This window comes from Microtus oregoni, unplaced genomic scaffold (assembly GCF_018167655.1).
Source record: "Microtus oregoni isolate MIOR12 unplaced genomic scaffold, Mior012 000055F_ref0000237, whole genome shotgun sequence".
Taxonomy (NCBI): Eukaryota; Metazoa; Chordata; class Mammalia; order Rodentia; family Cricetidae; genus Microtus; species Microtus oregoni.
The window spans coordinates 7,634,826-7,648,206 of record NW_024543831.1 but is presented as its reverse complement, the minus strand read 5'-3'; the positions used below and the strand labels follow the sequence as shown (position 1 = coordinate 7,648,206).

General features: G+C 41.3%; 1 protein-coding gene across 1 annotated transcript in view; it reads left to right on the top strand.

Moving 5' to 3' along the window:
• The window catches only part of Dlat (dihydrolipoamide S-acetyltransferase), a 32,153-nt gene extending 19,772 nt beyond the window's left edge, over positions 1-12,381 (top strand). The window contains exons 11-14 of the mRNA XM_041638561.1: positions 2,273-2,388; positions 7,974-8,136; positions 9,481-9,617; positions 10,536-12,381. Coding sequence (XP_041494495.1) covers positions 2,273-2,388; positions 7,974-8,136; positions 9,481-9,617; positions 10,536-10,665 — 546 coding nt within the window. The 3' untranslated portion in view covers positions 10,666-12,381. The remainder of the gene's footprint in view (positions 1-2,272; positions 2,389-7,973; positions 8,137-9,480; positions 9,618-10,535) is intronic.
• Positions 12,382-13,381: the final 1,000 nt, after the last annotated feature.

Genomic DNA, 13,381 nt, shown 5'->3' with positions numbered 1-13,381 from the left:
ATCTTTTTTATCGTCAGGAAATTCCTTCCTAGTTCATTTACTGTTTTATTATGAAAGGTGCTATTGAATTTTGTTAAGTGTCTCTTTGAGCTGTTGAAGCAGTCATGTGAGCTTTCCGTTCTGTTAGAGCATTATTTATTCTTTTTCTCTTTTAAGAAAAAAGATCTCAGCCAAGTGTTGGTGGCTCATGCCTTTAATCCCAGCACTTGGGAGGCAGAGGCAGGTGGATCTCTATAAGTTCCAGGCCAGCCTGGTCTATAGAGTGAGTGCCAAGACAGGCTCCAAAGCTACACAGAGAAACCCTGTCTTGAAAAACCAAAAATATAAAAAAAGAAAGAAAGAAAGAAAGAAAGAAAAGAAAAAAGATCTCAGAATGATGCCCAGATCTTAGGGTCAAATGACTCCCCTGACTAAGCCTCTTGAGTAGATGAGACTATAGACACACACAGCTCTGCACACCTTACTTGATTTTTAAATGTTACTATGTCTTCCACTCCTAAAACAAATCCCATGTGTTGTAGTTAATGGCTAGGATTTCTCTGCTAGTGTTTTGTTAAAGGCTTGTCTGATATATTCGTAAGGTAATGTTTAGGTTTTAACTATAGAGTTTTTGTCTTATTTTGGAATGAGAATAACACTGAGGAATTATTAACTTGCTCTTCCATTTTTTAAGAAGCTAGGTGAAGATTTTATGTTGGCCTTTAAATGTTTGGTAGAATTAGCCAGTAAAGCTGTAAAGGTTGATGGGTGATGGTGGCACACGCTTTTAATCCCACCACTTGGGAGGCAGAGGTAGGTGGATCTCTGTGATCTGTATAGTGGGCCAGCTGGTCAAGTCTCATCTACAGAGCTAGTTCCAGAACTAAGAAACCCTGTCTGGGAAAGAAAACAGACCAAAGAAAAGAAGAAGGAAAAGTCTTCTGCATGAGCAGTTGTCCTTGACCAGTTAGTTGCATCTCTCTGATTGTGTTTATTCCGAGTTTGTACTCCTTATTGGTTTGTTTCTTCCTAGAATCGTATGCATTTTCTCTGGGTTGTCGGATCCCTTGGTGTTGAGTATTTGTAGTACTTCCTTTTTATGTAAGAGATATTATGTCCCCCATGTCACTCCTAATCTGAAGAATTTGACTCTGCTTCCTCTTTTTTTTTTTTTTTTTTTTTTTTTTTGGTTTTTTTTCGAGACAGGGTTTCTCTGTAGCTTTGGTGCCTGTCCTGGAACTTGCTCTTGTAGACCAAGCTGGCCTCGAACTCCCAGAGATCTGCCTGCTTCTGCCTCGCCAGTGCTGGGATTAAAGGCGTGCGCCACCACCACCCGGCTCTGCTTCCTCTTTCTTTCTTTTTTTTCTTTTTTCTTTAAAGATTTTATTTATTATGTATACAGTATTCTGCCTGCATGGATGCCTGCAGGTCAGAAGAGGACACCAGATCTCATTATAGATGGTTCTGAGCCACCATGTGGGTGCTGGGAATTGAACTCAGGACCTCGGGAAGAGCAGCCAGTGCTCTTAACCTCTGAGCCATTTCTCCAGCCCACTGATTTTCATAGGGAGGCGGTGGTGGGGAGGAGGCAGAAATCTTTAATAAATAAATAAGAACTAAAAGCTTCAAATTCCAGAAATTAACAGACAGTTCTCAAATACAAAATAGAAACTGCCAATCAATATATGAAACAGTGTTAACTATCCTTAACCATGAAAAAAAAAAAAACCAATCAAATTGCATTGAGATTCTAGTTCATCCCCAACAGAATAACCATAATAATGAAAAAAAGAAAACTAACAATAAATGTTAGGAAAGATGAGAGGGGAAGGAGCCCTTATATATTGCTAATAGAAATGCTGATTGGTCTGCTTCCTCTTTCTAAACCAAATGTTTGTTAGTGTAGTTGTCATTTATTTAAGCCTTCATTTATTTATTTATTTTGGTTTTTGGTTCTTTCAAGGCAAGTTTTCCCTATGTAGCCTTGGTTGCCCTGGGATTCACTTTGTAGACCAGGCTGGCTTTGAACTCACAGAGATCCACCTGCTTCTGCCTCCCTAGTGCTGGAATTAAAGGCATGAATCACCACTGCCCGGCTTACTTGATTTTTTTGAAGAGGATAAAACCACTTGGTTCAGTTGAGTAAAAATAGCGATACACCATAACTTACAATGTTTAGCTGCTTCGATGCCAAGCAGGAGACATGTAGCTCCTAAGCCCCCCATTATACAGATAAAAGAAACAGCTTTTTGGGGAGAGAGTTTAATAAAATAGTTGGTTGCTGTTTTAACAGATGCTTGAAGGGAAAGGAAAAATCTCCGTCAACGACTTCATCATAAAAGCTTCGGCTTTGGCTTGTCTGAAAGTTCCCGAAGCAAACTCTTCTTGGATGGACACAGTTATAAGACAGTAAGTTGACTGGAGAAGGTGCCCCTCGGTCTGCAGTTTGCCTATGTCTGCTAACTGCAGCTAGGGATGGGGAGGTGGTGACACCCGTGGATGAGCGGGTTTGAAACAGCATGAAACACTTGATGGTGTTCAGTCGGTAGCGAAGGCTGTGATTCTTGGTAAAAGGAAACGGGTGTAAAATGCAGTCTAGTTATACTGATAATGACTGTCGGAAAACAGGGTGGAGTCAGTTACCTGATCACCAGAGAGTTCTGCTGTGGTTTAGACTGAAAAGCATTTGTTGCCATACAGGCTCATGACTGCCGGGTACATTTTATTAGGGCTTTCAAACCACTTTATCAGTTAACTGTTTTTACTTACATTTTTTAGATGAAGAAACAGGCTCAGTGAGTTCTGTAGCTTGTCCCAGGTTAGTAACTTGGTCAGTGTCAGAATTCCAGCTCAAGCCCAGGCCTTTTTGGTACATAGATAGGTACTTTTATATATCTTAATTTGTTAATTATTAATATTACCTATTAATAATTTATTTTAATTATGTATATGAATGTGTCTCTGTGTGTGGGTACGTGCAAATAAGCTCAGACCCCCAAGGAGACTGGAGGCACCAAATCCCTTAGAACTGAAGTCTAGGACAGTTGTTAGCTGCCTGGCTTAGGTACTAAGAACCAAGTATGGGTCCTCTGCAAGAGCAGTGTGTTGCTTTTAACCTGTCTCTCCAGCCCCAGTATTATTACAAATATCATTAAAAGAAAATCCCTTTTCTTTCTCCTTTGTTTTCTTTTTCTTTTTCTTTTCTTTTTTGGTTTTTCGAGACAGGGTTTCTCTGTAGCTTTGGTGCCTATGCCGGAACTAGCTTTTGTAGACCAGGCTGGCCTCAAACTCACAGAGATCCACCTGCCTCTGCCTCCCGAGTGCTGGGATTAAAGGCGTGCGCCACCACCGCCCAGCTTCCCCTTTGTTTTCTGTGCTCTCACACGCACATTACACTGTGGGCAGTGGCTAGGTTCCTCATTCTGACTCTGTGTCAGATCTCAGAGATTGGCTTTAGTCCCACATGACTGCCCCCTCTTTCGATGCCACTCTCAGATCAGGTAGCTGACTACAAGCATGTTCCCACGGCCCCTTTAGCAGGGCAGCTCACAGGGCTTGGGGAAATGCTCAAGTGTGCTGCCTTACTGCAAACAGCTCTACACAAGGTGCGGATGAAGTCGAGGCCTGATGGAGGAAGGTCATTGGCTAATAAAGGAACTGCCTTTTATTGGTTAGAAGATAGGTGGGAGGTGTAAACAGAACAGAACGCTGGGAGGAAGAGGAAGTGAGGTCAGAGTCTCCACAGCTTTGCTCTCCGGAGCAGACGCCTGAGAGAGACGCCATGCCCCACTCCCGGGATGAAGCTCCGACCCAGGATGGACTAGGCTAGAATCTCCCCGGTAAGCGCACCTTGGGGTGCCATACACAGATGATTAGAAATGGGCTAAATTAATATGTGAGAATTAGCCTAGAAGAGAATGGGCCAAGCAGTGATTAAATGAATACAGTTTGTGTGTTGTTATTTCGGGCATAAGCTAGCCGTGCGGGCGGCTGGGGTGCTGGGGACGCAGCCCCGCCGTTGCCCTTATTACTACAATTGGCGCCCCACGTGATGGACTAAACCCACTTAAAAAACCTGAGAAGGCTTAAAAATAAGGGAGAGAGAGTTTAACACAGATTTTTCTATTTGTTGGTGGTGTGCTGTAGAGAGATTTCCTGATTTGGCAACAGTAGCAGAAAAAAACGCTGTGTCATTTTAAAGCGCGACTTCCTGGGGCTGTGCCGCCATTGCGATCTCTGTCTGGCTCCTGCGGGAGACAGAGCTTTTGAATAGAGCATTTGGAGTAAAGTGCTATGATTTGTTTGGTGGCAACTAGACTCGCTGTGTTCTCGGGTCTGCTCTGCTTGCTAGAGGCAAGCAAGCCCCTCATCTAAGAGAGGCTTCCTGACTCAGCTTTAGCTGCAAAACCCTGCAGCTCATTAAGAGGTCCTGCCACGAAACACTTAAATGGTGTTGACGAAAAGCTGAACGCATGCTTTTCGGTTTTCAGCCGTAGCAGGAAAAAAGCTGCGCCGTTTAAAAATGCCGGCTTTCTGGGCCATCCTGCCAGGGCAAACTCTGACTGTTTGAGGCAGGAGGGCCGGCTACCGAGAGAGGACTTGAGTGTTGTCTGTTGTAGCTCACTTGCTGGCAGGGACCTTGAAATGCCATACAGTTGTTGCAGTAAACATGGCTACAGTCTGTATATCCGCCATGAGGCTGGAAAGCTAAGGAATGGACTGGATCTAGCTGGCAAAGCCACGCCTTTAGTCCTACTGAGATTGCTTGGTAAATTAAAGATTCATATGGTCAGAAAAAGAGAGATATACAGTAAAGAGAGATTCAAAGACAGAGAAAATTTCTGAATGGTTTAAAGTGTGTTAAAAATATATGCAGACTAAAAGTTGAAGTTCTTAAAGTAAAAAACAAAAAAAAAGGAAGAGAGTTGTTGTGTGTGGTAGCACACGCCTTTAATCCCAGTGCCTAGAAGGCAGATGCAAACAGATCTCTGTGAGTTCAAGGTGTAGTAGCTTACACCTTTAATCCCAATGCCTGGGAGGCAGAGACAGGCGGATCTCTGGGAGTTCAAAGACAGCCTGGTCTACAGAGTTACTTCAGGTCAAAGATACAGAGAACCTATCTCAAAAAGCAAAAAGTTAAAAGTAAAAATAAACAAAATAGAGGTTAAAATAAAACGAACAAAGATGGAAAATACACAGAGAATCTTGATACTGTATGCTATTATGCTCTCTTTGAATTGTTTGAATGCTGAGGAAAGAGCAAAAGCTACTAAAAGATATTTGTTTATAAATACTGCTGAACTAATCCAACATAGATATTTTGATTTGGATCTAAGGATATGATACTTTGGAAAGGAGTTTCTTATTTTGTTTTCACAGAGGATGAGACGCTGTTCATTTCTTCTATTCCAATTTGGTATTCTTTCCACGCCCTCCTGAAGGGTTGGTGTGAACGCCTTCAAAAAATTGCTTCGCTCAACTGCCAACTGAGATGAAGCTAGCACACAGGTTATACCATGAAAGACCTAATTAACGACGCCCCCATTCAGCAGGAAGCAGTTTGGAGAGAAAAAACTGCGCCCATGTTCCCAAATATGGTTTATAAACGTTCTTTTACATTTAAAGGGGGATATGATATAGATATGAATAATTTACATTAGTATAGATTTTGCTTTATTGATAGAGATTTAAGGTCAATTTTGTTATATATATAAGTGTTTCTGATTTTGATTAAGGTATTGTGATTGTGTAGTTCATTTAAATATGTACTGTATAATTAAGAAATATAGGTTGTTAATGGATAATCATCGATAATAGTAAAGCTTGTAGTCATGTTAGATTTTCTAGATATATAGAGATATATTTTAGATAGACATTCATGTCTTTCAAAGATTACAGAATAGGACATTTAATGTTTTAATAACTGAGGACTTTTCATGACAATGAGACACTCTGCTCCTGGCAGCACCAATCTACTTCAAGAGGAAGATGGGCATCGAAAAGTCACCTTATGGAGTTTGATAGCCATTTGGGCAAGAAACTGCTCTTGCCTGGACTATTGCATAAACTGGACACAGAGAACCCACAGAGAGAGGACTACTGAACTTGCCTAAGGTGAGATGATCTTTCGGGGTTCCTGATTCATGAAAGAGTCTGCAAGACATTCTGCAGGCCACAACAGATAGTGACTGAACTGACTTTGAATTTTCCTGCTTTATGGAAATGTCTGCTGGATACCATGGGCCTGAAGGCTGAAGATGGATGCCCCAACGATACAGAGGAACTTTGGGTGACTGTCCAGGCAGCGAGATGTCTCTGTCATTTCTAGAGTTTTAAAAGTTGCTTTTTTCTTGTTTGCTTAGGTAGTATTGTATCTTTCTGGAGTCTTTGATGGAGTTAAGAATAGTTAGTTATAGTTATAGTTTTCCTTAGTTATGATAAAGATTATTGTAACTTTTACTTGATAACTGTTTTGTTATATGTAATTTTCTATGTTAAAGTTAAAGCCTTTTTTTTTTTTGTTTAAACCAAAAAAGGGGAAATGATGGAGGAAGGTCATTGGTTAAATAAAAAGAAACTGCTTGGCTCTCATTGGTTAGAGATAGGTGGGAGTAGTAAACAGAACAGAACTCTGGGAGGAAGAGGAAGTGAGCTCAGACTCCAGTCTCGACAGCTCTCTCTCTGGAGCAGAGACACCATGCTCCTGGCTCCTGGGCAGAGGCACGCTATGAAGCTCCAACCCAGGATGGACATAGGCTAGAATCTTCCCGGTAAGCGCACCTTGGGGTGCTACACACAGATGAATAGAAATGGGCTAAATTAATATGTGAGAATTAGCCTAGAAGAGAATGGGCCAAGCAGTGATTAAATGAATACAGTTTGTGTGTTGTTATTTCGGGCATAAGCTAGCTGTGCGGGCGGCTGGGGTGCTGGGGATGCAGCCCCGCCGTCGCCCTTATTACTACAGAGGCCACTTTGACCTCCAGAGTGAGACAAGTCTCCACAGAGATGCTACTCAGTTGCATGGGTCACTGCTGGTCTACTCTAGAAAAGGCTGGGCATCCTACTTTACATGTCTTCTGGGATGTCACCACCTCTGTGTCCTGGGCACCCTGGTTTCTCCCCCAAGGTGTCTCTGCTTTTGTTGTTTTGTTTTCCTCCCTTCCTCCTTCCTTTGTACTCCCCTATCTGCCTACATTCCTCCCTCCCTCTTCCCTTCCCTTCTCTTTGATTATATGTGTGGCCAACTTCACCCTGTATTCTATCTGCACAAGCTTTGTTGCAGAGACTCTCTTGAGACACTTGCACTTAGAACCCAGAAGGTCAGTTTGTTTCATGCTGATTATGATGATGTTTTTGGTGAGCCACCTGGTGGCTCACAAAAGGATATTAAAGAATGAAATAAATCTTATGATCTATTTCTTTCCTCACCCCCTTTCATGTTTTTAGAAGTACAAGAGAAGACACATCAAGATGTTAACTTGTAGGATAGACATCTCTGGACAGTAGTACAATTGCCTCTAAAATCGTGTGTGTGTGTGTGTGTGTATGGGAGTAGTTGGTAGTACAAGGTATCAAACTTGGGGATTTGCATAGGCAGGTGCTCTATTAAGCTACATCCTATGCACCTACAATATCTGAAGTAAGTATCCAAGATCCATATTTCTTTTAACCCGGCACTTTTTGTTTTTTTCCCCCATAGTAGAAAATGGAGGAACTGAGGGAGACTCCCAGCTCTCCAACTCTTTTTTTTTTTTTAAAGATTTATTTATTTTTATGAGCATTGGTGTTTCGCCTGTTTGAATGTCTGTGTGAGGGTGCTAGATCCTCTGGAACTGGAGTTGGATCAGTTGTCAGATGCCATGTAGATGCTGAGAACTGACTCTAGGTTGTCTGGGAGAGCTGTCAATGCCCTCAACCCTGATCCTTCTTCCCAGCTCCCTTCAGCTATTAATCCTTAATGTTGATGAGTTGATTCATTTTCTTTTTCACAGAAATCACGTGGTGGATGTCAGCGTTGCTGTCAGTACCCCTGCAGGACTTATCACTCCTATTGTGTTTAATGCACACATAAAAGGACTGGAAACCATTGCTAGTGATGTTGTTTCTTTAGCATCCAAAGCGAGAGAGGGCAAACTGCAGCCTCACGAATTTCAGGTAGGATACCTTCCTGACCTGTAAGGAATGTGTTACTCTGAAGGTCAGCCTAATGCTTTTGCATCTTCTATTGGAATTCTGCTACACAGAAGTGATACTTGGTCTTGAAAATAAAGCAGTTTAGTTATATGTGAAAAGCTAAAAGGCATATTTTCATAATTGCATGGAAAAGCCAGCACAAATGACTTTGGTTCTTTTTTTTTTTTTAATTTATTGATTTATTAAAGATTTCTGCCTCCTCCCCGCCACCGCCTCCCATTTCCCTCCCCCTCCCCTGATCAAGTCCCCCTCCCTCATCAGCTCGAAGAGCAATCAGGGTTCCCTGACCTGTGGGAAGTCCAAGGACCACCCACCTCCATCCAGGTCTAGTAAGGTGAGCATCCAAACTGCCTAGGCTCCCCCAAAGCCAGTATGTGCAGTAGGATCAAACACCCATTGCCATTGTTCTTGAGTTCTCAGTAGTCCTCATTGTCCGCTATGTTCAGCAAGTCTGGTTTTATCCCAGGCTTTTTCAGACCCAGGCCAGCTGGCCTTGGTGGGTTCCCAATAGAACATCCCCATTGTCTCAGTGTGTGGGTGCACCCCTCGCGGTCCTGAGTTCCTTGCTCGTGCTCTCTCTCCTTCTGCTCCTGATTTGGACCTTGAGATTTCAGTCCGGTGCTCCAATGTGGGTCTCTGTCTCTGTCTCCTTTCATCGCCTGATGAAGGTTAATATTCAGGAGGATGCCTGTATGTTTGTCTTTGGATTCACCTTCTTATTTAGCTTCTCTAGGATCGCGAATTATAGGCTCAATGTCCTTTATTTATGGCTAGAAACATCCCATGTTCCTCTTTTTGGGTCTTACCTCACTCAGGATAGTGTTTTCTATTTCCATCCATTTGTATGCAAAATTCAAGAATCTTTACTGCTGAGTAGTATTCTAATATGTATACATTCCATACTTTCTTCATCCATTCTTCCATTGAAGGGCATCTAGGTTGTTGCCAGGTTCTGGCTATTACAAACAATGCTGCTATGAACATATTTGAGCATATACTTTTGTTGTATGATAGGGCCTCTCTTGGGTATATTCCCAAGAGTGGTATTGCTGGGTCCAGGGGTAGGTTGATCCCGAATTTCCTGAGAAACCGCCACACTGCTTTCCAGAGTGGTTGCACAAGTTTGCATTCCCACCAGCAATGGATGAGTGTACCCCTTATGACTTGGTTCTTATCATAGTGTGTATCCTTTTCAAGACTTTCTTTAAAAAAAAAGATTATCTCATGACTTTTTCAGAGAATATTTGTAATTTTTTTTCTGGGTTATGTTGACAGTATAACCTATTTTTACACTTTTTCCTTTAGGGTGGAACATTTACAATCTCCAACTTAGGAATGTTTGGAATTAAGAATTTCTCTGCGATTATTAACCCACCTCAGGCATGTATTTTGGCAATTGGTGCTTCAGAGGATAAACTGGTCCCTGCAGACAATGAAAAAGGGTGAGTAGGAAAGTGGAGAAGGATTGGGAACCCGACTGTATTTTATTCTTACTGGTTTTTATAAATAGGGCTTTAGGTAGAGTCAGTACATCCAGCATGAGATGCGAAGGGAAACCACTTTTGTTAACTTGAGTCAGTCGTGTTTGCCATGTGATCTGGAGATTTCTAGATGGCAGATTGGTACAGGTCTCCAACAGTCAATAAATACTGTAGCTTTGGGCCATACAGTCTGTTACTGATCTCTTGCCATCGTATTTATGAGAACAGGCAAAAATAATATGCTAATGACTTCCAGAAAAGTAGATTTATATCAAAATAGATAGCAGAATTTGGCCTGTGTTGTATAGTTTGGCAACCTATGTTCCCAGGGATGTATTTAATTTTCCTTCAAGCTGTCAGTTGGAGCTAAAGATAAAGAGTGGGTGGAGCCAGTCCTCATGTGTAATCAGCGCTGTTCTCGTGGCTGAGTCAAAAGGGTCAGAAGTTCAAAACCTGCCTCAACTATGTGGAAGTTCAAGGCCCTCCTTGTTAACTATCTCAGAACTTGATGGTGGGCATGTGGCACATGCCTTTAATACCAGCACTTGGGAGGCAGAGGCAGGCCTGGTCTACAGAGCGAGTCCCAAGAAAGCCAGGGCTCTGTTACACAGAGAAACCCTATCTTAAAAAGACCAAAAAAAGAAAACAAATAAACAAAAAGTTGTTTATTTATTTGTTTGTTTAAGAGGCTTGGAGATATAGCTCAGTAGTAAAGCACTTGCATAGCATAAGAGACCTCAGAATGAATGAATGAATGAATGAATGAATGGGAATTAATCTACCTAGGTAGGATTATAGGGAGACATCAACATGTGGGCGGCTGTTGTCTCGGGTTCATTGTTTTCTTTCAGAGTACCCACTGGTGGTCTTTCTTTCTAGCTTTGACGTGGCTAGCGTGATGTCTGTCACTCTCAGCTGTGATCATCGTGTTGTGGATGGAGCGGTTGGAGCCCAGTGGCTTGCTGAGTTCAAAAAGTACCTTGAAAAGCCTGTAACTATGCTGTTATAATTTACCCAAGAACTTCTACACTCTCTGCTGACATTATATTTATATGTTATTAAACAGGTGGTTCTTTTAAAGTTTCACTAGTTAATTTTATTATTGAATCTGTCCAGATAATTTATTTGTAATAGGCATTAATGAATCTTTTTTAAATGCCAATTACATTCAAATATTGTACCCCTTTAAAATTAAACATCAGTTTAAAACTCTGTATGCCTAGTGAAGGGACATGTAAGGGACACTAACTCCTTAGTGAGAAGTCCTTCCTGGGGGAACAGGAGGGGCAGGATTGTGGCTCCCTGCAGTTGGGCTCATAACAGTAACTTGGATGAGACCTTGCAGTTTAGAGTTTAATTGATTCAACTCACTTAGTCTGAAGGAAACAGAGTCATAAAAAGTATTTCTCATAGGAAGAGTTTGAACTGAAGCTTTACTTTGGAATCTAACCTTAGAGTTTCCTGTTTCACAATTTTGGTTTATCACATGAGAACTTCAAGGAAAATAAGTGAAACTTTAAGAGTCAGCATTTTCAACCAACTGTTATTTTTATATGAGTCTCTAAATAAAATAGCTTTCCCCTCCTTAAGATAAAGATATAAGCCAACTTCTTGGTATAAATGAGAATTTATGTATTTATTTATAAGCAATTTCAATGTATAATTTGAGAAATCTGCAGTTTCCTCCAAATAAAAGAACATACTTATTGAAATGAACAAGTTGCAGAAGTAGAATTTTCCTTCTGAGATGAACTGGATGTTAATTGTAAATGAACGAACCCAATTATCAAATGTTTTCGCTCAACTGGAGAACTCTGGAATGAGTATGGAATGTATATGGGAGAAGTTGTACATATGTAATATATGGTTTTAGAGTTGTATATGTGCCAATGTCCATTTATCACCATATCCTGCCTGAAAAGAAGTGGGGGAGAGGATGTGAGTGGGCAGTTTGCACTGCTGACTGTGATGTCCAAACTGGGCATCTGGCTAGGTAGCTCGGCTACTCAGAACACTAAGAAAGTAGGATAGTTGGATAACATAGCAAGACTCTATCTCAATAAAACAAACAAAAATTATGCCTAAAACAACATGACAATTTCTGGTTGGATAAAGTTTTAAAAAAGTAGTATATAGTCAAGAGTTTGGTTTTTCAGCCCAGTCCTTGCTCACGGAGGGAAGAACTTAAGTAGGTGTCGCCCTTACCAGCCTAAATGCTCCTTTCGTTTTATTATGTTTTACTCTTCTTTTGGAGGAAAGGGAGACAATATGCAGGATAGTAAAAAGAACGTTATCACAATTCCAGACTTCCTGTTAAAGTGATGTGTTTTAATAAATGTTTGGAATTATTTGTGACTTTAAAATAACCCTGACCAGTATCCTTGTATGTAATATGTGGGGCCATCCTCTGAAATTGGAAGTGTTTCCTCAGTGTTGAACCTGTTTCTAAATGTTTATTACCACTTGGTGCACAAGTGACACTCCAAATAGCCCACCAGCGTCAGCTGCTGTACCGCTGTCCCAGCTCCGTGCTGGGGCCTCCTCCTTAGCACCGAGCCATCCTAGGTTGCACTGAAGACTGTACAGAAAGAACACGCTTATCACAAGGGTCCATCTTTACCATGAGCCAAATCTAGTCAAATGTGAACTTGAAAAATGACTCATTCTTTGCTAATGCTCTATTGTTCCCTTGAAAGAAAAATAAAAGTTTGTCATCTGACAAAAATGTTCTGAGTTAAGACTACTCTAAATCTGGACTCAGCCAGCATAGTAACCGAAAGAAGTTAGAAACAGTGCTTTGGATCAAGAAAGATTGTTTAAAATTTAAACATGTTTTCAGTTGTGTCTGAACTAATTTTTGATCTGTTTGTAGTTTATATCACATTAAATGATTAATGTCCCGTGTCAGCTGCATAATTCAAAGCTCCTAATACAGGTGAAAATTCAAGTGTGTCACTGGCAGGATGAGTGGTTCATCAGGCTGTAGTCTTAACATGTAGCTCGGGGTTACTGAAAACCCCCTGATGAGGCATGGCACTTACTGCGGAGATGGGAAGTATGGCCTAGCTCTGTTAGATAATTTACTCCTGATCTGGGGTTTCTGAGTGAGGAATTATGGTTTGCCAAGACATGAACCCTAGGATGCACTGAAATCATAAACACTGACGGTAAAAGATAGGAAACCACGTCTGTAGGAAACCTGCTCTGACTTTTTCAGGAAAAAGACTCAGCAAGCAGCTGGAGAGATGGCTCAGTGGTTAAGAGTTCTTGCTGCTATTTTAAGAGGGCCTGGATTCGGTTCCCAGCACCCACATGGCAGCTCACAACCTTCTCTAACTCCAGTTCCAAGGAATCTGAAACCCCCTCTGGCACAGACATGCACATGGTATACATATATACGCATGGGAAATACAGGGATGCACGTGAGAAACCTTCATATTTAAACTTTTCTACATTTCAGTATTAATACCATTCCTGAACAGTATTTCTAAAAGGAGGGGGAGAATGGTTTTGTTAACATAAAATTCATTGAAATACACAAGTAGAATATTTTAGAAATTAGTTTGCATAGCAATTTAATATCCTGGGCTTTTTAGTGTGTATGTTCATGAGGAGGTCAAAGGACAGTTTAGGGAACGTTTCCTTCCTTGAGTTACAGGAGTTGAACGTAGGGTTGTCAAGCTTGCACAGGGTAAGTACAAACACATAGTAGCAAGTAGCACCTA